This window comes from Ylistrum balloti, unplaced genomic scaffold (assembly GCF_031769215.1).
Source record: "Ylistrum balloti isolate Yb309-2 unplaced genomic scaffold, AGI_CSIRO_Ybal_v1 Utg370240, whole genome shotgun sequence".
Taxonomy (NCBI): domain Eukaryota; kingdom Metazoa; phylum Mollusca; class Bivalvia; order Pectinida; family Pectinidae; genus Ylistrum; species Ylistrum balloti.
Genome location: NW_026782195.1, coordinates 1822179 through 1846152, shown reverse-complemented (window position 1 = coordinate 1846152; position 23974 = coordinate 1822179). Strand labels below are relative to the sequence as shown.

The window sequence follows — 23974 nt, the reverse complement described above, 5'->3', positions numbered from 1 at the left end:
GATGACAGGTTCCATCATGTCTCGAGTCTGATGATAGGTTCCATCATGTCTCCGAGTCTGATGACAGGTTCCATCATGTCTCCGAGTCTGATGACAGGTTCCATCATGTCTCCGAGTCTGATGACAGGTTCCATCATGTGTCAAGTTTGATGACAGGTTCCATCATGTCTCCGAGTCTGATGGCAGGTTCCATCATCATGTGACAGTTTCCATCATGTCTCCGAGTCTGATGACAGGTTCCATCATGTGTCAAGTTTGATGACAGGTTCCATCATGTCTCCGAGTCTGATGGCAGGTTCCATCATGTCTCAAGTCTGATGACAGGTTCCATCATGTCTCGAGTCTGACGACAGGTTCCATCATGTCTCCGAGTCTGATGACAGGTTCCATCATGTGTCAAGTTTGATGACAGGTTCCATCATGTCTCCGAGTCTGATGACAGGTTCCACACATGTGTCAAGTCTGATGACAGGTTTCATCATGTCTCCGAGTCTGATGACAGCACTATTGCCAACACGTGCCTAGTATTCATTCTGCTGACAGTACTATCATCAACACGTGTCTAGTCTCCATTCTGCTGACAGTACTATCATCAACACGTGTCTAGTAAAGGACATGCTCCAACATGTCTCCATTCTGAAGGTAGGACCGTTGTGTACAGTTTATCATTTATGATATTTTAATGCCCCACGCACCATTCCACATGAGGAAAGACCATTTCAGTTTTACGAATATCCGAACGGAAATAGGCAAGCCGTAAACATTGTTAATGACTTAGTGTCTTTAGCAGAACTCCATTAGTGACGTTATCATGTTGTTTGATGAAATATCAACGTGATATCAAAACAACAATTTTTATTATAGTTATGTGACTGATTGTGCTGCTTGTTTGGTTCTAACAGGTTCGGCTGTTCAACGTGACCGTTGCGCACGTGTGCTTTGCAGTATCATATATGACGCAGCCCATCTTGAATAGTACCACCCCATCCCAACCCCCATCCCAACCCCAGTACCACTCCCATCCCCACCCTCAGTACCACCCCATCCCAACCCCTAGTACCACCCAACCCCCACCCTCAGTGCCACCCCCATCCTAACTTATTCTCGCCCCATCCCCATCCTCGGTACCACCCCCATCCCCACCCCCATTACCCGGAAATGACGCCCTCAACCTTATTTATGCATGACTTCATTGAAGCCTGACCCACATTTCTAAGCCATAATTCCAATCTGAATGTTCTAATTAATTCTCACGTGGTCTTTCTTTCAGGAAATGATCTTAACCCGAGGCTCTGTCGACCGTAGGGTACGCCGATCCCTTCCTTGGTATTTGGATTTAAATATACGTGTTGTATATAATACATTATTTCTTAAACGGACAATAAGTACTACTTATGCACTAAAATATGTTCAAATAGCGACTCAATAAATTCAAAGAAGATTCCAAATTACAATGATAGAACAGTTCATAAGCGGCTCAAGGTTTCATGAAAATCTGATAATACACACACACACACACACACACACACACATATTTATTAATGAGGGAAAGTAGCCTTCAGTTATATAAGTTAAAAGTTACTCATCCAGAACGTACCTCCAGGATTACCCAGGCAGAGTATGATCTATTGAAAACCTCTTTCTTTCATAGTCTTTGAAAGACAACAAATCCATGCTAATCTGTAAACAACCATGTGCCATGTCTCTGGCCCGAACACCCCAATTCGATTCTGTCCTTAACCTAATCTCTACTAGCCATTAGTCGTTTTACGACCATACACTCGAGTCTCTAATGAGAACACTCACTTGAATACCATTTGTAAGTCAATATACCATGTTATCTTGAGCTTTCGAGTCTATTATCCACACGGTGGTGTCCAGCTGAAACGCCATTATTTCGGGTCTATTATCCACACGGTGGTGTCCGGCTGAAGCGCCATTATTTCGGGTCTATTATCCACATGGTGGTGTCCGGCTGAAGCGCCATTATTTCGAGCTTATTATTCACACGGTGGTGTCCGGCTGAGTCTATCCACATTGTAGTTCTAGCTGAAGTTCCATCCTTTCGAGTCTATCCACACTGTAGTCTCGAGCTGAAGTACAATTCTTTCGAGTCTATCCACACTGTAGTCTCGAGATAAAGTACAATTCTTTCACATCCACACTGTAGTCTCGAGCTCTTCTTTCGAGTCTATCCACACTGTAGTTCTAGCTGAAGTACAATTCTTTCGAGTCTATCCACACTGTAGTTCTAGCTTTAGTACAATTCTTTCGAGTCTATCCACACTGTAGTCTCGAGCTGAAGTACAATTCTTTCGAGTCTATCCACACTGTAGTCTCGAGCTGAAGCTATCCATCAGCTTTTCGAGCTGAAGTACAATTCTTTCGAGTCTATCCACACTGTAGTCTCGAGTAGTCTATCCACACTGTAGCTCGAGCTGAAGTTTCATTGTAGTCTCGAGTCTTCTTTCGATCCACACTGTAGTCTCGAGCTGAAGTACAATTCTTTCGAGTCTATCCACACTGTAGTCTCGAGCTGAAGTACAATTCTTTCGAGTCTATCCACACTGTAGTTCTAGCTGAAGTACAATTCTTTCGAGTCTATCCACACTGTAGTTCTAGCTGAAGTACAATTCTTTCTTTGTAGTCTCGAGCTGAAGTACAATTCTTTCGAGTCTATCCACACTGTAGTCAGCTGAAGTACAATTCTTTCGAGTCTATCCACACTGTAGTCTCGAGTGAAGTACAATTCTTTCGAGTCTATCCACAGTGTAGTTCTAGCTGAAGTACCATACTTTCGAGTCTATCCACACTGTAGTCTCGAGCTGAGTACAATTCTTTCGAATCCACACTGTAGTCAATTCTTTCGAGTCTATCCACACTGTAGTCTCGAGCTGAAGTACAATTCTTTCGAGTCTATCCACACTGTAGTCTCGAGCTAAGTACAATTCTTTCCTACACTGTAGTCTCGAGCTGAAGTACAATTCTTTCGAGTCTATCCACACTGTAGTCTCGAGCTGAAGTACAATTCTTTCGAGTCTATCCACACTGTAGTCTCGAGCTGAAGTACAATTCTTTCGAGTCTATCCACACACTGTAGTTCTAGTCAATCTTTCGAGTCTATCCACACTGTAGTCTCTAAAGTACAATTCTTTCGAGTCTATCCACACTGTAGTTCTAGCTGAAGTACAATTCTTTCGAGTCTATCCACACTGTAGTCTCGAGCTGAAGTACAATTCTTTCGAGTCTATCCACACTGTAGTCTCGAGCTGAAGTACAATTCTTTCGAGTCTATCCACACTGTAGTTCTAGCTGAAGTACAATTCTTTCGAGTCTATCCACACTGTAGTCTCGAGCTGAAGTACAATTCTTTCGAGTCTATCCACACTGTAGTTCTAGCTGAAGTACAATTCTTTCGAGTCTATCCACACTGTAGTCTCGAGCTGAAGTACAATTCTTTCGAGTCTATCCACACTGTAGTCTCGAGCTGAAGTACAATTCTTTCGAGTCTATCCACACTGTAGTCTCGAGCTGAAGTACAATTCTTTCGAGTCTATCCACACTGTAGTCTCGAGCTGAAGTACAATTCTTTCGAGTCTATCCACACTGTAGTCTCGAGCTGAAGTACAATTCTTTCGAGTCTATCCACACTGTAGTCTCGAGCTAAAGTACAATTCTTTTGAGTCTATCCACACTGTAGTCTATCCACACTGTAGTCTCGAGCTAAAGTACAATTCTTTTGAGTCTATCCACACTGTAGTCTCGAGCTGAAGTACAATTCTTTCGAGTCTATCCACACTGTAGTCTCGAGCTGAAGTACAATTCTTTCGAGTCTATCCACACTGTAGTCTCGAGCTGAAGTACAATTCTTTCGAGTCTATCCACACTGTAGTCTCGAGCTAAGTACAATTCCAATTCTTTCGACTATCCACACTGTAGTCTCGAGCTGAAGTACAATTCTTTCGAGTCTATCCACACTGTAGTCTCGAGCTGAAGTACAATTCTTTCGAGTCTATCCACACTGTAGTCTCGAGCTGAAGTACAATTCTTTCGAGTCTATCCACACTGTAGTCTCGAGCTGAAGTACAATTCTTTCGAGTCTATCCACACTGTAGTCTCGAGCTGAAGTACAATTCTTTCGAGTCTATCCACACTGTAGTCTCGAGCTAAAGTACAATTCTTTTGAGTCTATCCACACTGTAGTCTCGAGCTGAAGTACAATTCTTTCGAGTCTATCAACACTGTAGTCTCGAGCTGAAGTACAATTCTTTCGAGTCTATCCACACTGTAGTCTCGAGCTAAAGTACAATTCTTTCGAGTCTATCCACACTGTAGTTCTAGCTGAAGTACAATTCTTTCGAGTCTATCCACACTGTAGTTCTAGCTGAAGTTCAATTCTTTCCAGTCTATCCACATTGTAGTTCTAGCTGAAGTTCCATCCTTTCGAGTCTATCCACAGTGTAGTTTGTAGCTCTAACACCATTACTAAGACCCCTATAATTTGGATCGTTTTGCCTTTTCAATATATCACCCATTCATCGTTAATTTCAATCTGGCACTGATTTAGAAACTGTTCGTCAATCCGTTTAAATGTCTTCTACAGTATTTTTATTCCAGATTTACTGTAATTTATTCATTGATTCAGTTTGTTTGTCATTGCGACCAAGACTATTTTATCAAGTTCAAAGCCATTGAAAAATCTTAAAGATATCTTTAGAGATCTGGTAAGCTTCCTGGAGATGATACTTATAAATCATTATCACTGCAGGTAGAGCTATAAAGTATCGTGACGCACTGCTTCTATCATTTGGAGGAACCTGACAGGAAAATCTATACGCTATCCATGTACGACGTGGTTTCATGCCGTATTTACCATTATGCAACATGCAAATGGCTGAAGGTAAGTGTCAGCGCACTAGACTAGACTTGGGATTATATTTATAACGTTCGTAAAACGAGAGTCTGACAAAAACCGCCGTCTTCGGAACGTGGCAAAGAAATATTTGTTCTATGTATATATCATATACACTCTGACGTATAGAGCTCAGTATTTCTCTGTCGACAGACAGTGAAATCGCCACACAACCTCGGTGACACGTTAGGACAACGTGATTGTGAGCTGGCTATCGGAGTTATGCATCCCTATTGAAAAGTCATATTGGAGCGTAAATGCTATCTCATCATGGATCGATGATTGCGTGGATAAGAGACAACAGTGAGACGGATCAGTCGAGGAAGAGAATTGCCCTTTGTATGTGTGTATTAGGGCTGGCTCACCAATCGTCAGGACATAGACGTCCATGTACCATTCGACACGCTTCAAAGCAGTGGTTGTACTTATAGTGTTTGATTGAAAGGTGGACATAGTTGGCAGAGCTTGTTATGTATCCTTGGTTTAAGTAGGGTAATCCTTCACTTCACCATGGATTTAGGTCCCAATCCGTCAAAGGGGACCAGCATACGCACGTCCCCCGGGTCAAGTAAGTCACGCCGTACTTCCCGCAGTCGAAGCGAAAGTGAAGCGTCGAACTCCCCTCTCGAGAGACGGAAGGAGAAGTACAGGGTCAAAGATGACGAGGATGTAGGGCCCAGTGGCTCTCCTGGGCCACAAAAAGGGGCTGAGTTTGAAGGCCTGTGCTTAGGCCCGGGTGCATATGACAACTTAACTTTCAAAGATGATAATGGACAACTGGAATTAACCAAAATTCGGGCAAAAGACCAACGAGCGAGAATGAATTCTAAAACAAAAGTGTTACATAAAAGTCATGAACGATTAATTGCGAAGGAACATAGTGAGGTAAATGGCCACGGCAACATTTACGAGAAAGCCTCTCGTTCTCATGGAAAATCACACGCGTCGAATGTTTCGCCAAATAAAGCACCGTCAACGACCAGAACATCGACAATGCCTTCCCCATCGACACCGCCTTGTCCATCTACGACAAGGGCATCGCCGACACTTTCTCCATCCTTGAAGTCAAAACCACATTCCACGTCATCCAACAGGTAAGACGATGTAACGTGTTTTTTTCTTTCTGTTTTACAGGTCATGTTAAAGTGATAACTAGGATTCTTAACTGTATTACTGTTTCCGTGATTGTTCTGCGATACGACCACAAAAAACTGTAGATAAACCATGCAGGTGACAAATATTGCGAAGCCCTGTTCTTAAATGCTTTATCTTACCACAAAATCAATAGATTCTAAAATTGAATAAGAGAAAACCTAATATTAGTAGTAAATATGTACGACGTGATGTTTTCCCAGACACTGTAGTGGAATCGATGTGCACACACACCGTCCGTGTACATCAATACCAGTGTAACCATATACACGGCCGTGATTCTATGTCGGAATTGCTTTACCAACAAACAAAATCAAGCATTCTTTTGTTGGAAAAATAATAAATGTTCTCAGTTACAATTTTTATTTACCAACAGTTTGGTTTTACAGTGAAATATTCATTAGTTGCGTCAAATTGTCCCTGTAGTCTGGAGAATTTCAAATTCACAATATCACAACATCAACCATCGGAGTTAACTTACCATCTCTACACCACATCAATATTTGAGACAACCCTACCATCTCTACACCACATCAAATATAAGAGACAACCCTACCATCTCTACACCACATCAAATATTAGAGTCAAAACCTACCATCTCTACATCACATCAAATATTAGAGTGAACCCTACCCTCACTATATCACAACATTAACCATTAGAGTCAACCCTACCCTCACTGCTTCAATACTACTATAAGATCGATTAACGTGATTTTAGCTTGATGGCCTGTAGCAGAAAACTTTTTATGAAGGCGTTTAAAAATCCGTTTTACGCATTAAACTGACGTGTTTCCCCACTTGCTGCAGATATTTGGATCTGGTTTTTGCATATTTCGATCAATTTTATAAGCTGTGTTGATTTCCGTGATCATAGTCCAGCTCAGTGTGACGTTTTTGCTATCTTTAGATTCCAGTGACGGATTAACAACGGATACAAAATGTGACGCATACTTCAGTTTCATATGCAATTAATTGCCTTGTAGGGAAACAGGGTTTGACAGAAAGTTCTCGGCTGTATAGTGTTGTAATGGTTTCTACATGTAGTGATGTCTGTAGTGATGACTGTAGTGATGTCTGTAGTGATGTCAGTAGTGATGTCTGTAGTGATGTCAGTAGTGATGTCAGTAGTGATGTGTTTAGTGATGTCAGTAATGATGTCTGTAGTGATGTCTGTAGTGATGTCTGTAGTGATGTCAGTAGTGATGACTGTAGTGATGTCTGTAGTGATGTCTGTAGTGATGACTGTAGTGATGTATGTAGTGATGTCTGTAGTGATGTCTGTAGTGATGTCTGTAGTGTTGACTGTAGTGATGTCTGTAGTGATGTCTGTAGTGATGTCAGTAGTGATGTCAGTAGTGATGTCAGTAGTGATGTCAGTAATGATGTCTGTAGTGATGTCTGTATTGATGTCTGTAGTGATGTCAGTAGTGATGTCTGTAGTGATGTCTGTAGTGATGTCTGTAGTGATGTATGTAGTGATGTCTGTAGTGATGTATGTAGTGATGTCTGTAGTGTTGACTGTAGTGATGTCTGTAGTGATGTCTGTAGTGATGTCAGTAGTGATGTCTGTAGTGATGTCAGTAGTGATGTCAGTAGTGATGTCTGTAGTGATGTGTTTAGTGATGTCAGTAATGATGTCTGTAGTGATGTCTGTAGTGATGTCTGTAGTGATGTCAGTAGTGATGTATGTAGTGATGTCAGTAGTGATGTCTGTAGTGATGTCTGTAGTGATGTATGTAGTGATGTCTGTGGTGATGTCTGTAGTGATGTCTGTAGTGTTGACTGTAATGATGTTTGTAGTGATGTCTGCAGTGATGTCAGTAGTGATGTTTGTAGTGATGTCAGTAGTGATGTCAGTAGTGATGTCTGTAGTGATGTCTGTAGTGATGTCAGTAGTGATGTCTGTAGTGATGTCAGTAGTGATGTCTGTAGTGATGTCTGTAGTGATGTCTGTAGTGATGTCAGTAGTGATGTCTGTAGTGATGTCTGTAGTGATGTCGGTAGTGAGGTCAGTAATGATGTCTGTAGTGATGTCAGTAGTGATGTCAGTAGTGATGTGTTTAGTGATGTCAGTAGTGATGTCTGTAGTGATGTCAGTAGTGATGTCTGTAGTGATGACTGTAGTGATGTCTGTAGTGATATCAGTAGTGTTGTCTGTAGTGATGTCAGTAGTGATGTCTGTAGTGATGTCTGTAGTGATGTCTGTAGTGATGTCAGTAGTGATGTCTGTAGTGATGTCTGTAGTGATGTATGTAGTGATGTTTTTGGTGATGTCAGTAGTGATGTGTTTAGTGATGTCAGTAGTGATGTCTGTAGTGAGGTCAGTAGTGATGTCTGTAGTGATTTTAGTAGTGATGTGTTTAGTGATGTCTGTAGTGATGTCAGTAGTGATGTCTGTAATGATGTCTGTATTGATGTCAGTAGTGATGTCTGTAGTGATGTCTGTAGTGATGTCGGTAGTGAGGTCAGTAATGATGTCTGTAGTGATGTCAGTAGTGATGTCAGTAGTGATGTGTTTAGTGATGTCAGTAGTGATGTCTGTAGTGATGTCTGTAGTGATGTCAGTAGTGATGTCTGTAGTGATATCAGTAGTGTTGTCTGTAGTGATGTCAGTAGTGATGTCTGTAGTGATGTCTGTAGTGATGTCAGTAGTGATGTCTGTAGTGATGTCTGTAGTGATGTATGTAGTGATGTGTTTGGTGATGTCAGTAGTGATGTGTTTAGTGATGTCAGTAGTGATGTCTGTAGTGAGGTCAGTAGTGATGTCTGTAGTGATGTCAGTAGTGATGTGTTTAGTGATGTGTTTAGTGATGTCAGTAGTGATGTCTGTAGTGATGTCTGTAGTGATGTCAGTAGTAATGTCTGTAGTGATGACTAGTGATGTATGTAGTGATGTCTGTAGTGATGTCTGTAGTGATGTCGGTAGTGAGGTCAGTAATGATGTCTGTAGTGATGTCAGTAGTGATGTCAGTAGTGATGTGTTTAGTGATGTCAGTAGTGATGTCTGTAGTGATGTCTGTAGTGATGACTAGTGATGTATGTAGTGATGTCTGTAGTGATGTCAGTAGTGATGTCAGTAGTGATGTCTGTAGTGAGGTCAATAGTGATGTCTGTAGTGAGGTCAGTAGTGATGTCTGTAGTGATGTGTTTAGTGATGTGTTTAGTGATGTCTGTAGTGATGTCAGTAGTGATGTATTTAGTGGTATCAGAAATGATGTATTTAGTGGTATCGATATTGATGTATTTAGTGGTAATTGTAGAGATGTATTTAGTGGTCATTGTAGAGATGTATTTAGTGGTCATTGTAGAGATGTATTTAGTGGTATCGATAGAGGTGTATTTAGTGGTATCAGTAGTGATGTATTTAGTGGTAATTGTAGAGATGTATTTAGTGGTATCAGTAGTGATGTATTTAGTGGTAATTGTAGAGATATATTTAGTGGTCATTGTAGAGATGTATTTAGTGGTATCAGTAGTGATGTATTTAGTGGTATCAGTAGTGATGTATTTAGTTGTATCAGTAGTGATGTATTTAGTGGTAATTGTAGAGATGTATTTAGTGGTATCAGAAGTGATGTATTTAGTGGTAATTGTAGAGATGTATTTAGTGGTAATTGTAGAGATGTATTTAGTGGTATCAGTAGTGATGTATTTAGTGGTATCAGTAGTGATGTATTTAGTGGTATCAGTAGTGATGTATTTAGTGGTAATTGTAGAGATGTATTTAGTGGTATCAGAAGTGATGTATTTAGTGGTAATTGTAGAGATGTATTTAGTGGTATCAGTAGTGGTATTGTAGAGATGTATTTAGTGGTATCAGTAGTGATGTATTTAGTGGTAATTGTAGTGATGTATTTAGTGGTATCAGTAGTGATGTATTTAGTGGTATCAGAAGTGATGTATTTAGTGGTAATTGTAGAGATGTATTTAGTGGTATCAGTAGTGATGTATTTAGTGGTAATTGTAGAGATGTATTTAGTGGTATCAGTAGTGATGTATTTAGTGGTATCAGTAGTGATGTATTTAGTGGTATCAGTAGTGATGTATTTAGTGGTATCAGTAGTGATGTATTTAGTGGTAATTGTAGAGATGTATTTAGTGGTATCAGTAGTGATGTATTTAGTGGTAATTGTAGAGATGTATTTAGTGGTAATTGTAGAGATGTATTTAGTGGTATCAGTAGTGATGTATTTAGTGGTATCAGTAGTGATGTATTTAGTGGTATCAGTAGTGATGTATTTAGTGGTCATTGTAGAGATGTATTTAGTGGTATCAGAAGTGATGTATTTAGTGGTCATTGTAGAGATGTATTGAGTGGTAATTGTAGAGATGTATTTAGTGGTATCAATAGGGATGTATTTAGTGGTCATTGTAGAGATGTATTTAGTGGTATCAGTAGTGATGTATTTAGTGGTATCAGTAGTGATGTATTTAGTGGTATCAGTAGTGATGTATTTAGTGGTATCAGTAGTGATGTATTTAGTGGTAATTGTAGAGATGTATTTAGTGGTATCAGTAGTGATGTATTTAGTGGTATCAGTAGTGATGTATTTAGTGGTAATTGTAGAGATGTATTTAGTGGTATCAGTAGTGATGTATTTAGTGGTATCAGTGATGTATTTAGTGGTATCAGTAGTGATGTATTTAGTGGTCATTGTAGAGATGTATTTAGTGGTATCAGTAGTGATGTATTTAGTGGTAATTGTAGAGATGTATTTAGTGGTAATTGTAGAGATGTATTTAGTGGTATCAGTAGTGATGTATTTAGTGGTCATTGTAGAGATGTATTTAGTGGTATCAGTAGTGATGTATTTAGTGGTCATTGTAGAGATGTATTTAGTGGTATCAGTAGTGGTGTATTTAGTGGTATAAGTAGTGATATATTTAGTGGTAATTGTAGACTGCTCTGTCGGTATCAACAAGCAGCGTTTATTGTTTTACTTGTAGTTGAAAACTGCTCTGATGTCGCAGAAAATTAATATCATATTTCTTTGCGTTTCTTTATGTTTTATATTCACTTGGTAAAAATTGATAAATGGAAAGATGTAACCATTATGTTGAATAATGCTGATATTCAATTACATCCCCAGAAACAGCCATTAATTCATTCGATATACCATTTACATATCAATTGTAAGCCCTCTTCTGTCATATCGTTTTTGTATTCACAGTAAACACGCTGTAAATGGTGACACAGAAACCAATGGAGCCCCACCAAACTCCCCAGGTAAGTTGACCGATAGGTGGGCGGGTGGGTGTCATATATTAGTCTGTCTGTATGTACAGGTGTACAAAGAAGGAACGTCGCTGTTAAACGGAATATATGTATTTACATATTTTATGGCAAGTGTACGCTTTTAATTATATAAACAGCAACATGATATTTGTGTGCAAGTTCATGAGAATGAGTCAGATTTGATATCACGTGATACGCGTGTAACGGGGAGGAAGCAAAATATGGCAGGTGGGTACAATATATCAGTCTGTGGTCTCTTGGTCCATGTATTTGGTGACAATGTTTGATGTTCTATCTCATGGTATTTGGTGACAATGTTTCTGTGTCCGACTCATGGTATTTTGTGACAATGCTTGCTGTGTCTTCCTCATGGTATTTTGTGACAATGCTTGCTGAGTCCGTCTCGTGGTATTTTGTGACAATGTTCCTGTGTCTGTCTCATGGTATTTTGTGACAATGTTCCTGTGTCTGTCTCGTGGTATTTGGTGACAATGTTCCTGTGTCTGTCTCATGGTATTTGGTGACAATGTTCCTGTGTTTGTCTCATGGTATTTGGTGACAATGTTCCTGTGTCTGTCTCATGGTATTTTGTGACAATGTTCCTGTGTCCGTCTCATGGTATTTTGTGACAATGTTCCTGTGTCTGTCTCATGGTATTTTTTGACAATGTTCCTGTGTCTGTCTCATGGTATTTGGTGACAATGTTCCTGTGTCTGTCTCATGGTATTTGGTGATAATGTTCCTGTGTCTGTCTCATGGTATTTGGTGACAATGTTCCTGTGTCTGTCTCATGCTATTTGGTGATAATGTTCCTGTGTCTGTCTCATGGTATTTTGTGACAATGTTCCTGTGTCTGTCTCATGCTATTTGGTGACAATGTTCCTGTGTCTGTCTCATGGTATTTGGTGATAATGTTCCTGTGTTTGTCTCATGCTATTTGGTGACAATGTTCCTGTGTCTGTCTCATGGTATTTTGTGACAATGTTCCTGTGTCTGTCTCATGCTATTTGGTGACAATGTTCCTGTGTCTGTCTCATGGTATTTTGTGACAATGTTCCTGTGTCTGTCTCATGGTATTTTGTGACAATGTTCCTGTGTATGTCTCAATGTTTGCTGTGTCTGTCTCATGGTATTTTGTGACAATGCTTGCTGTGTCGGTCTCATGGTATTTGGTGACAATGTTCCTGTGTCTGTCTCATGGTATTTTGTGACAATGTTCCTGTGTCTGTCTCATGGTATTTGGTGACAATGTTCCTGTGTATGTCTCAATGTTTGCTGTGTCTGTCTCATGGTATTTGGTGACAATGTTCCTGTGTCTGTCTCATGGTATTTGGTGACAATGTTCCTGTGTCTGTCTCAATGTTTGCTGTGTCTGTCTCATGGTATTTTGTGACAATGTTCCTGTGTCTGTCTCACGGTATTTTGTGACAATATTTGATGTTCGATCTTACGGTATTTGGTGATAACGCTTGTTTATCTGGTCTCATAGTACATGCATTTGATGACAATATTCGTTGTACCGGTCTCACGGTATTTGTTGACATTTGGCGTTCTCATCTACACTGGCACTGACAACGAAAATATATTACAAAGAACAAGAACTAAAGACTAGCGTGTATACACAGGTAATGGAGTATCTGCAAAACGTTTATGCATGAAATCATGTCTGTGGTTTCATCGATGAAAGTATCCGAGATCATGAGATACAGTTGATAATGTGCATTTGTAAGTTATGGCAGTTGGTTTGTAATAGGAAGCATTTTCACACGCAAAACTTGTTGGACGGCGAAAGACCTTCCACTACCAAAATACAAAATGCACATTATCTGTTCTGACAATTAATAATTGACGAGCTGTTATGCCTGAGATTATGTTAGAGAGACGTGTGTCTGTTATCTTGAGGACTGTGACAGCACTGTGAAAACGCTATGCTTTTTTTCTGCAATGTCGTGAAAGGTTCTTTCAGGGTTCGGGAAAACACATTTTCTAACGTCTTTGTTAAGGGATATGAAAAAATAGGTACATGTGTTCTGTGAAGGGTTCTGTGTCTATGTCTTGTCGTTCCTTTATCAACTGTTAAACTCTACCTCGTCTGTACATGGCTTTGACAAATCTGACTGTTTTTACATCTTGCGTCTAACTGGTCTCAAGGTGACAATAGGAATGCCTTGATATTTTGTTATGGTTTGTGAAAATGATTCTGATTCACTTCCTTGTCAAATGTTGTGATAGTCTGTAAAGACACGTTATTGAATGTTTGTTTCTGGCTTAACCGTTCTGTCAATGCTAGTGACAAGAAACGATGCCGATTCAAAGAGCTTATTCTGAACCTTTATTTGGCATTTATGCAGAAAGTCTCAGGTGAGGAACGGGAGAGCTCATTTCAGCTGAGAATAGATTTCCCAAGACGCCAACGGCGCTGTAAGCCTAATGGTTGTATTGGTTTTTCGTCGAGCTATTGGCTATTCAATATGTTTCCTCGATGACCCGTATACTTGTGTAGATTTGAAAAACCGAATTGATTTCTTTTAAGTGAAGACTCTCACTAAAAAACCTCTTGAAAATGAAAGTTCATTTTTGTTTTCTCTGAAGACCACAGTTTCTTGAATCTCTGGTATTAAGTTATGATATTATCAACCTTTTTTCCAGGAGGAGTAGTTCCTGACACGCCGAGAACCATTCAAATCCCAGGAGATGGAAATATTCAGAATTTCTCGGCAGATGAGATGACCGTGTTCTTCCGATGCATGAAAATTGACGAACTAATCATACAACGTTTGAGACGTAAGAAAATGGACGGTAAAAGATTCGCTCGTCTTAAAGATACGGACCTGGAAGAAATCGGAATAAAAAATCCTGTTATTTCGTACTTCCGAGACAGAAGCAAGAGACAGCGAATGGGATTTATGTTATGACCTTGCGGAGGGATATATATTTTTGTGCTGAACGACATACATAATACAGTATCATACGTCATCATCACACTTAACAGTGTGTTACTGTTGGAGAATAATTCACACATTAAAAGTACATGCAGTAGATATGAGCGGATGTATGAATGTTTATTAAGGAATGGCTGTGAATATTTAACCATGTATTGAAATTGTCATATTTAGGTGCCGTGGAATGTCTACATAAATAAAATATAGTTTTTGTTCCAAACTTGTTTTACGTCAATTAATTCCATAAATATTTCAGATATCATGAATGAGCATTGTGTAAAGTCACAGAAATAAGCACTCCTTTACCTAATGGCGATACGTATAGAGAATTCTGGTGATGTATGGTATCGCTACAGCCTTTTTAATACATCAAAGTTTATCATATTTGCGTGGTGTATAGAAACAACGGAGGGACATAAATTATTTACATCTGCTGTGGTCAAATTATCGATCGCTAGCCCTGTACTTTTGTGTGACGTAACTGACGGGATGGGTAGTAGGAGGGTCACTGAAAATTCTTAATGTTTCTGTCATTATGGTTCAGTTTAACACATCCGGCATCGTAGACATGCATGTAATTCGTCAGCTCAAAAAAAAGTCAAACGAGAATTTGTATCGCTATATATCACCATACGATCTATTTCTAGACACTCGATATGTACGTGTTACAAGACTTTTTATTCCTGGACTATCCATGTTTGTTTCACCAGACGATCTATTCCTAGACTCTCTACATGTTTGTATCACCAGACGATCTATTCCTGGACTCTACATGTTTGTTTCACCAGACGATCTATTCCTTGGCTCTACATGTTTGTATCACCAGACGATCTATTCCTAGACTCTCTACATGGTTGTATCACCAGACGATCTATTCCTAGACTCTCTACATGTTTGTTTCACCAGACCATCTATCCCTACACTCTCTACATGTTTGTATCACCAGACGATCTATTCCTAGACTCTCTACATGTTTGTTTCACCAGACGATCTATTCCTAGACTCTACATGTTTGTTTCACCAGACGATCTATTCCTAGACTCTACATGTTTGTTTCACCAGACCATCTATCCCTACACTCTCTACATGTTTGTATCACCAGACGATCTATTCCTAGACTCTACATGTTTGTATCACCAGACCATCTATCCCTACACTCTCTACATGTTTGTATCACCAGACGATCTATTCCTGGACTCTACATGTTTGTATCACCAGACGATCTATTCCTAGACTCTACATGTTTGTATCACCAGACCATCTATCCCTACACTCTCTACATGTTTGTATCACCAGACGATCTATTCCTAGACTCTCTACATGTTTGTTTCACCAGACCATCTATCCCTACACTCTCTACATGTTTGTTTCACCAGACGATCTATTCCTAGACTCTACATGTTTGTTTCACCAGACCATCTATCCCTAGACTCTCTACATGTTTGTATCACCAGACGATCTATTCCTAGACTCTCTAATTGTTTGTATCACCAGACGATCTATTCCTAGACTCTCTACATGTTTATATCACCAGACCATCTATCCCTACACTCTCTACATGTTTGTTTCACCAGACGATCTATTCCTTGGCTCTACATGTTTGTATCACCAGACCATCTATCCCTACACTCTCTACATGTTTGTATCACCAGACGATCTATCCCTACACTCTCTAAATGTTTGTATCACCAGACGATCTATTCCTAGACTACATGTTTGTATCACCAGACGATCTATTCCTAGACTCTCTACATGTTTGTATCACCAGACGATCTATTCCTAGACTCTCTACATGTTTGTATCACCAGACCATCTATTCCTAGACTCTCTACATGTTTATATCACCAGACGATCTATTCCTAGACTCTCTACATGTTTGTATCACCAGACGATCTATTCCTACACTCTCTACATGTTTTATCACCAGACGATCTATTCCTACACTCTCTACATGTTTGTATCACCAGACCATCTATTCCTACACTCTCTACATGTTTGTATCACCAGACGATCTATTCCTACACTCTCTACATGTTTGTATCACCAGACGATCTATTCCTAGACTCTCTACACGTTTGTATCACCAGACCATCTATTCCTAGACTCTCTACATGTTTATATCACCAGACGATCTATTCCTAGACTCTCTACATGTTTTATCACCAGACGATCTATTCCTGGACTCTACATGTTTGTATCACCAGACGATCTATTCCTAGACTCTACATGTTTTATCACCAGACGATCTATTCCTAGACTCTACATGTTTGTATCACCAGACCATCTATTCCTGGACTCTACATGTTTGTATCACCAGACCATCTATTCCTAGACTCTACATGTTTGTATCACCAGACGATCTATTCCTAGACTCTACATGTTTGTATCACCAGACGATCTATTCCTTGGCTCTACATGTTTGTATCACCAGACGATGTTCACCTGAGAGCCCTCATCATTTGTGTTGTGTTTTTCACTAGTCATTGTTATCACGAGGGGATATCGTTTTCGTGTATGTTCTATTTTCACAAGAATATATGCCGAACGTTACTTAATCAATAGATTCTTGAATCCGGGTATACCTACTTATTTGGCCTGTGTTATTCACCTCAATTATATTAATACAAGTAAATCGTTTTTTTTTCCAAGTGAAATAACAGAAAAGATGACTGAATATGATTTTAAAAGAAGTTGAAGTTTTAGAACATGGAAGGATATATGAGCATCAAGCTGTATAGTAATCTATGGTCAGTTAGTCTGTAACAACACAGTTATCGGTACATGTAAGTATATACTTATTGTTATATATATATATATCACTGGGTGATTACAGTACAGTTTTCAGTAGCATTATAGTATAATGTATCTCAGAGTTATCCCCCTTCGCCTTGCTACACACCAACTGTCATAGCTTTTGGATAACTAACGTAACAGAACACGTGAGGCACCCCTTGTGCCATCATAAAAGTACCTTACTCTGGTTCACAGCACAATACGGCACGTTCCTCAACACCCGGTATGGATTTTCAAATCTCATGCATGGGATGCCCATCTGAGGTTTGAACAAAGCAAAAAAAAAAAAAAACAAACAAACAAACAAGCAAACAAATAAATAAAAGATGAAGTAGATTTTAGATAACTCGTTCTTCTAGTATCTTCCTGATCAAACCAGCATCTTACATCGAGAAATAGCTTCATGGCCAGGCTATTCACTGAAAGCCTTCGGCATGCAGCATTTTAAAAATGATTTTTTTTAAAAGTTTTTTTTTAATCTTCAAGATTTTATTGAGCCCATCAATAACTGGATTCGAGTTTTGTGCACTCTCCGTATTAACCAATAATTCCACAGTATCTTGACATGAACCTTGCGTAACATCCGGGGTAATATGAATGATAGTTTTCATTTTGATTTTACCATATTTGCAGATGAGATCATTGTCGATCACCGTACTGATCAATAACGCTTTCCTGAAATCGAATAGACTCGTGTTGTATCATTCTGGGCTAGAAATCTGTAATCCTAGGTCGTAGGGACTTCGGCGGTGTATTTATATTTCTTAAACTCAGATACAAGTCGATAATAAGTGGGTCTTTGACGCTTGCTAAGAGTCCATTGTTGTTTTTTATTGTTTTTTTGTTTTGTTTTGTTTTGTTTTTTTTTTTTTTTTGGGGGGGGGGGGGGTTTTTTTTTTTTTTTTTTTTTTATTGTTTCCTTTTGGAAATTAGTTTCATGATTAGGAGATAGACATGAACCACGTGATCTTGCCAGTGGTCTTGTAATCAGACCTGTTGTATGTCTCAACACTCACAATAAACAAGCTAAAGTCTGCGTAACACGATAGGGAGACAGGATACAGGGCAATAACCAAATTATACCGAAAGTGTTTTTTTTTTTTTTTTTTATTTATATTAATCAAACAACATAATGACTTTATATATTACAATACTACATGAAACAGATCACATGTATAGACAAGCGTGTATAGAAGGAAAGACAGTATATTATAAATTGAGTTACTTCCCTTGAGCTGCATCTCGACAGGAAAATCAACCTCTGTAACTTACAATTTCTCACGCAAACTGACATTGAATACAAACAATAAATTGTTTTTTGTTTGTGTAAAGCTTTTTCTTCTTCTGATTTTCGTGCGCAACAAAATCTTGAGAAACAAGAAATTATTTTTCTTCATTTTGTAATACTTTTGAACAAAATATTACTTTTAAGTGTAACGGAAAAACAGATTGTTGTCTGTAGGCTATATATTATTCATGCAGATTTCTCTTTTAAAATACAAAAGTAAGTAGAATAATATTTTATTTTTCCATCTATGTATCATTTCTACAGGTGTAGCAATCACTGTGTTGTTATTTATGTAAATCAATACACTGGACGCTAAAATCTCGTGGTTTTTAAACATAGGGATGTATTCTTACTATCGACCGTGATTACGACGAAAATAAAATATTGAAAAGTCAAAGCCATTTGAACTAAATAATGCATCTCAGAATTCATACGTGCGAATTGTACAATAAGGATTGTACAAAAGACACACAAGTGAAGAGCGCCTTTTCATAATTTAGAGTGAGATACAGTAGAGCCAAACAATGAATTAAACTGCATCATACAGCTGTTTTTGTCCTTCTAGGACTCGTCAATGATGTTACATCATACAGCTGTTTCGTCCTTCTAGGACACGTCAGTGATGCTACATCATACGGCTGTTTCGTCCTTCTAGGACACGTCAGTGATGCTACATCATACAGCTGTTTCGTCCTTCTAGGACTCGTCAGTGATGAAAAGAGCCTAAGTCTTGCAGTCTTGGAGGCGACTAAGGAATTTATATCATTTTAAAAGCTTGGGGGAGATTAAGGATCAAACAGAATTGAAAGAAAAGTCAAAATCTAGACGGGGAGGTACAGCAGCCCCGTAATGAAATCAATTTCAGCATTTCGCAAGGGTAGCACAGGGGCTTCAGGGAGAAATAGATGTTTCAAGCTCACGATAAATACAGCCATCTGTGGTCGAAATGAGTGAAAATAATAAAAAAATCAATCATTGAAAATGTAAATGATATCTTCACCATGAAAATTTATATATAACTGCAAAAATGTGATAGACAGAATAACTGACATGTTTCGTTTCTCGATATTTGCTCAAAGACAAATGAGATGAGATCCTTTTGGAGGAAATCTTGTGACTTTAACCCTAATAAACGATGTTTGTATTAAAATGATCGCTGAAGATACAACAAAGTGCCAATATTTTACTCTTTAGCACTGCATTCGTAACTGTTCCTAAAACAGCTAGTCTGAAATGTGAGTACAATACAGGGGGCAGTCAGTTAGAGTGTTGGTCTACGAAAAATCTCGGGTACACTGTTGCACGCAGTTTGACGCTTCTTGTTGAGAAATAGTCTGTGCTGATGTAGTTGTGCCAAATGGCAAGACTCTTTACTCTTATTGTCCTGCGACGGGCCTTCCGTATCGTGTTCACTGAGGTAGCCACCGGCTTATGTAAGGAGACCCCTCTTCAAAATGAACCTGGAATTTCGAGAGGCGATTAACCTAGCAAATTAACAGGCAAACGATGAAACACTACCAGGAGATAAGTTAATTGTTGTTAAAAACGCCGTCACCGCCTGATCGTAAAGTCCGTGTACCGATAAGACACGTGTAGATACAGTTTGTTAATTACATATATATCTGACGACCCCCATTGAGTGCTAACCCATTACCTGTTACATCAAAACGTGCATCGTTGAGTCTTAATGACCAGAAACGTGCGTATCCTGTCACAGCGACAGATAAAGATGTTTAGGTCCCGATCTCCACTTATGCTGGGTTTTTTTTCGTTGGTTTTTTCTACCACCAACAGATTTTCAGTAAAGTTTTTCCATAATGAACAAATATTACACTAAAGTGAAAACACTAATAGAAAAAGCATGATGTGTCCTCTGCCTGATTAATATTCAAATTCATATTCTGGTATTTTGAAATGCCTTAGCACGGTACAACACCAAATTAACCAAATCAAGCAAAGAAAATATTTCTTGATGTTGCTTTGAATAAATGACTTAAGAAATTATTTCGTCAATTTTAGCACGTGTTGTTCAGAAAAAGAATGCGAGGAAGAGTAGGTCTGTTGTGAACATTTCTTAATGTTACATCGGTTCACATAGCAGGGTTCATTTTATTGATCACGTGTTACTAATAAAGCTAGGTATACTAATTACACTGTTCTAGGTCTCATTACAGTCTTTCTTAAACTCCTCTTTGATACTTACCAATGTGGAACAAAATAGGTGCACTCAGCTTGCGTAGAAATCTTACAAAATGTTTACATTGTGTTGTTTTGCGGAAGTACTCTCCAGGGGATAATAAAATATGTACATTTTGTATCATGTGATCCGATAGCCGTCAATAATGTTGCTAGAAAAAGCGATATCAATGACCACAAAGCTGGAAACTACCGTCCTGAGTAGATTAAAGATTACAGAAAGCGAACTCCCATGGTGGTCGCGACAGGTGTTCGTGCACGACACACTGGTCATTGATAGTAATCTTAAACTGGGCTTAACAGTAGAACTGGACATCTAATTTGTGGGTGTATAGATCGGACAAAGCACCTGTTTATACCTGTACGCCTCATACAATGGGACACCACGATCTAGTCCGGCATATATTATTACTTAAGAGTACTCTAACCCAGTGTGTCCTTCGTGTTTCTATAAGTAAGGATCTTACAAAGATAGCATGTATCGTTTTGCCATCGTCATGTTTCTTCTGTGTCACATCAACCCACGCTCTTCCTATATACATGTAACAAAACGCACAATAAACGAAACAATGGCGTCATAATTTTACAATGGTATCAACTCATCAATGTCTATTTTTCGGAATGTACACGATTCATAACAATTGCACTAATTGAAAGGCTACAGCATCTTGTCTGGGATGGTAAGATTTATAGAAACCTGATATTCCCAGACATTCCTTTGTACTCAAGCATGCTATTTTTCGTCTGTAGATATATGTACAAGAGATTGTGTCACGTGAGTGTTGTCTGGAAACGTGATGGTTTCTTAAAGGGTTCGCCTGTCGATCGTAACGGTAACGTCTTTGACACTGATGGTTTCTTGAAAGGTTCGCCTCTAAATCGTCATGGTAACGTCTTTGACACTGGTGGTTTCATGAAGGGCTCGCCACTAGATCGTCATGGTAACGTCTTTGGTACTGGTGGTTTCTTGAAGGGTTCGCCTCTAAATCGTCATGGTAACGTCTTTGACACTGGTGGTTTCTTGAAGGGCTCGTCCCTAGATCGCTATGGTAACGTCTTTGATACTAATGGTTTCTTGAAGGGTTTGCCTCTAGATCGTTATGGTAACATCTTTGGTGTTCGTGGTTCAATCGCTATGGTAACGCCTTTGGTATTGACGGTTCTAAAAAGGGTTCACCTTCATATATCATGGTAACATCTTTGTGTTAATGGTTCCGTGCAGATTCACTCTCAATCGCCATGGTAACGTCTTTGGTGTTGTTGGTTCCGTGAATGGTTTGTCTCTCCGTCGAAATTTTGACGTCTTTTTTTACTAATGATCCCATCTATGTTTCACCTCTTATTCACCATGGAAATGTCTGTGGTAGTAACGTGTCTGTAATGAGAAAATTGCCGTAAATTAGTTTTGCGGAATTATGTATGTGCTTCGTCCTAGAAATAGGAAACAGTAGAGATTGATTGCGTTCCGCGTCAATCGTCTTCGGCAGTTAACTTGGTCAACAAGAGACATTGACCTGCACAATTCATCCCAGTCGATTTTTATTTCTTAAGTGGTCACAGGCTATCTACCCTGAGGTCAATATACCCATGCTGACAAGGTAATAAAGGGTTACTTTATTACCAGACCAATGTCACCGAAACATCGTTAACAGAGAGTGAAAAGACACGCGAACGAAACTGAGGCGGATATAAGACCTATATGTAAGATCGTTAAGGACGAAACATTAAATATCATTTTCTGGCAGAGCTAGATATTTTCTATATTCAGTCCTATTTCATAGAAGTACTATTAGTTTTAAAACCAATTTTGGTTTTTGCCGGTTACGGCTAGTTTTCTTGCATGAATTCACGCCCTATGTTGATTTTAATATTCCGTCAATTTCAAGATTTGAAAAGGTGGTTTTATTTGACATTAAATTTAACTAGAAATCATAATCTCGAAATATTAGACCACGATATTGTATTTCTAAGCCGTCGACCACAAAGTCTGTTGTCATGTGTTTGTTTGGACTAAACCTGAGTTAGCTTCCGTGATAAATTATGTGTGACAACCTTTGTAAAAACGCCAGTCTTTTACTAAAATGTTCTGGATTCATGTCACGAGATAGACCGACACAAGTTACATCACAGCTCTGACAGTTGTTGAAGGTGACCTTGTAAGGCAAAAAAATCACTTGTCTATACAATATGCAGTTATATTTCAGCAAAGTAAAATGAAATGACCACAACAGACGAGTACTTCATTGATCGACACTGAGTTTTGATATCCATACTATACTCAAATTCTTTAAATAGAAATATGCAAATAAATATAGACAAGTATTCAAAATAAAAAGTGAATTTTCCTTTGGAATTTTGACAAAGAAGCGGTGATTTTCCGGAATTATGCATTGTTAAATATAGAATTTATGACAACGTATTTAGCCTAGCGTTTGCTGAATACTGTTGTAAATATTTATACATTTATGTCAATATTATATAATTATTTGTGCTACCATGAAATCGTGTAAGGAGATGGCTAAAACAGCCAGAAATCTTTTAAAATTTCGATGACATATCCCCATCGATAAAAAAAACCTCCACGTTTCAATATTTCTTGTATCAATGAAACATAATTAAAAACGTACAGACATGTTAAATACTTTAAAAACACATTTATCAATATTAAATGTGGAACACAGGAGCAAGAGAACTAGTAAAACTATAGAAAGTCATTACACTCTAACCGCTTTAAACTCTCACTTACGATCAAAATCAACTTCGGATATATATTACATAAATTTCAAAGTTTGTATCTTTCTCATAAGTGATGATGTGAAACATTTCTGTCACGATTTTACAATTACTCATTAAGATTATAAACATTAATCTAAAATGTCGATGCTACTGAATAATATGCTACGTCGTTGCCATCTTGAAACGCCCCCCCCCCCCTCATCTTCAGAAAACAACGTAAACTAGTAAGCTATTAGGTATGTGTAAGTTAAATCCCATTTCAACGCCCTTGCGGCTTTAATTATTCATTTATTTGAACAATGGAGAAATGTGAGTAATGCATTGTGCGATCGCTGTGGAGAAATTGTCTATTCACCAATACCTATGGACTAAGCGGTTTTGTTACTGTGATTGGTCATAGTTTGTGGAGCTGTAAATCGGCTTGTAATGAACTGTAAATATAGCGTATCTTTAGACAATAACAATCATCTTTGCCTCGAGCTACTGTTATTATCCATTATGGCGCTGTCTGCTTTTAGTGCGACCAATGTTGTCATACAATTTTTGTTGGACACGCTTGACTAAACCAGACGAACAGGTTTACACTCCAACAACACCGGTACATTCTATACCTAGACCTGTGTGTACCTTGACACAGGTGAATGGGAGAACGAACACAAACCTATATAAACGCCGGTATTGAGAAAAATTATATTGAACGTGTTTTAACTGTCAAAC

The 23974-nt window shown here is 38.7% G+C and overlaps 1 protein-coding gene across 1 annotated transcript; it reads left to right on the top strand.

Moving 5' to 3' along the window:
* Positions 1–5222: 5222 nt before the first annotated feature.
* Positions 5223–14387, top strand: LOC132552210 (uncharacterized). The gene is made up of 3 exons (XM_060216359.1): positions 5223–6006; positions 11238–11293; positions 13952–14387. Exons 1-3 carry the CDS (start codon positions 5423–5425, stop codon positions 14215–14217), a joined length of 906 nt encoding a protein of 301 aa, XP_060072342.1. The 5' UTR covers positions 5223–5422; the 3' UTR covers positions 14218–14387.
* Positions 14388–23974: the final 9587 nt, after the last annotated feature.

What these genes read in the sequence shown, in the direction of transcription:
- LOC132552210 (XM_060216359.1), top strand. Translation starts at nt 5,423, where the DNA reads ATGGATTTAGGTCCCAATCCGTCAAAGGGGACCAGCATACGCACGTCC. An exon ending in CATTCCACGTCATCCAACAG is followed by an intron (nt 6,007 to 11,237) that starts GTAAGACGATGT and finishes TTGTATTCACAG; the next exon opens with TAAACACGCTGTAAATGGTG. An exon ending in AGCCCCACCAAACTCCCCAG is followed by an intron (nt 11,294 to 13,951) that starts GTAAGTTGACCG and finishes CCTTTTTTCCAG; the next exon opens with GAGGAGTAGTTCCTGACACG.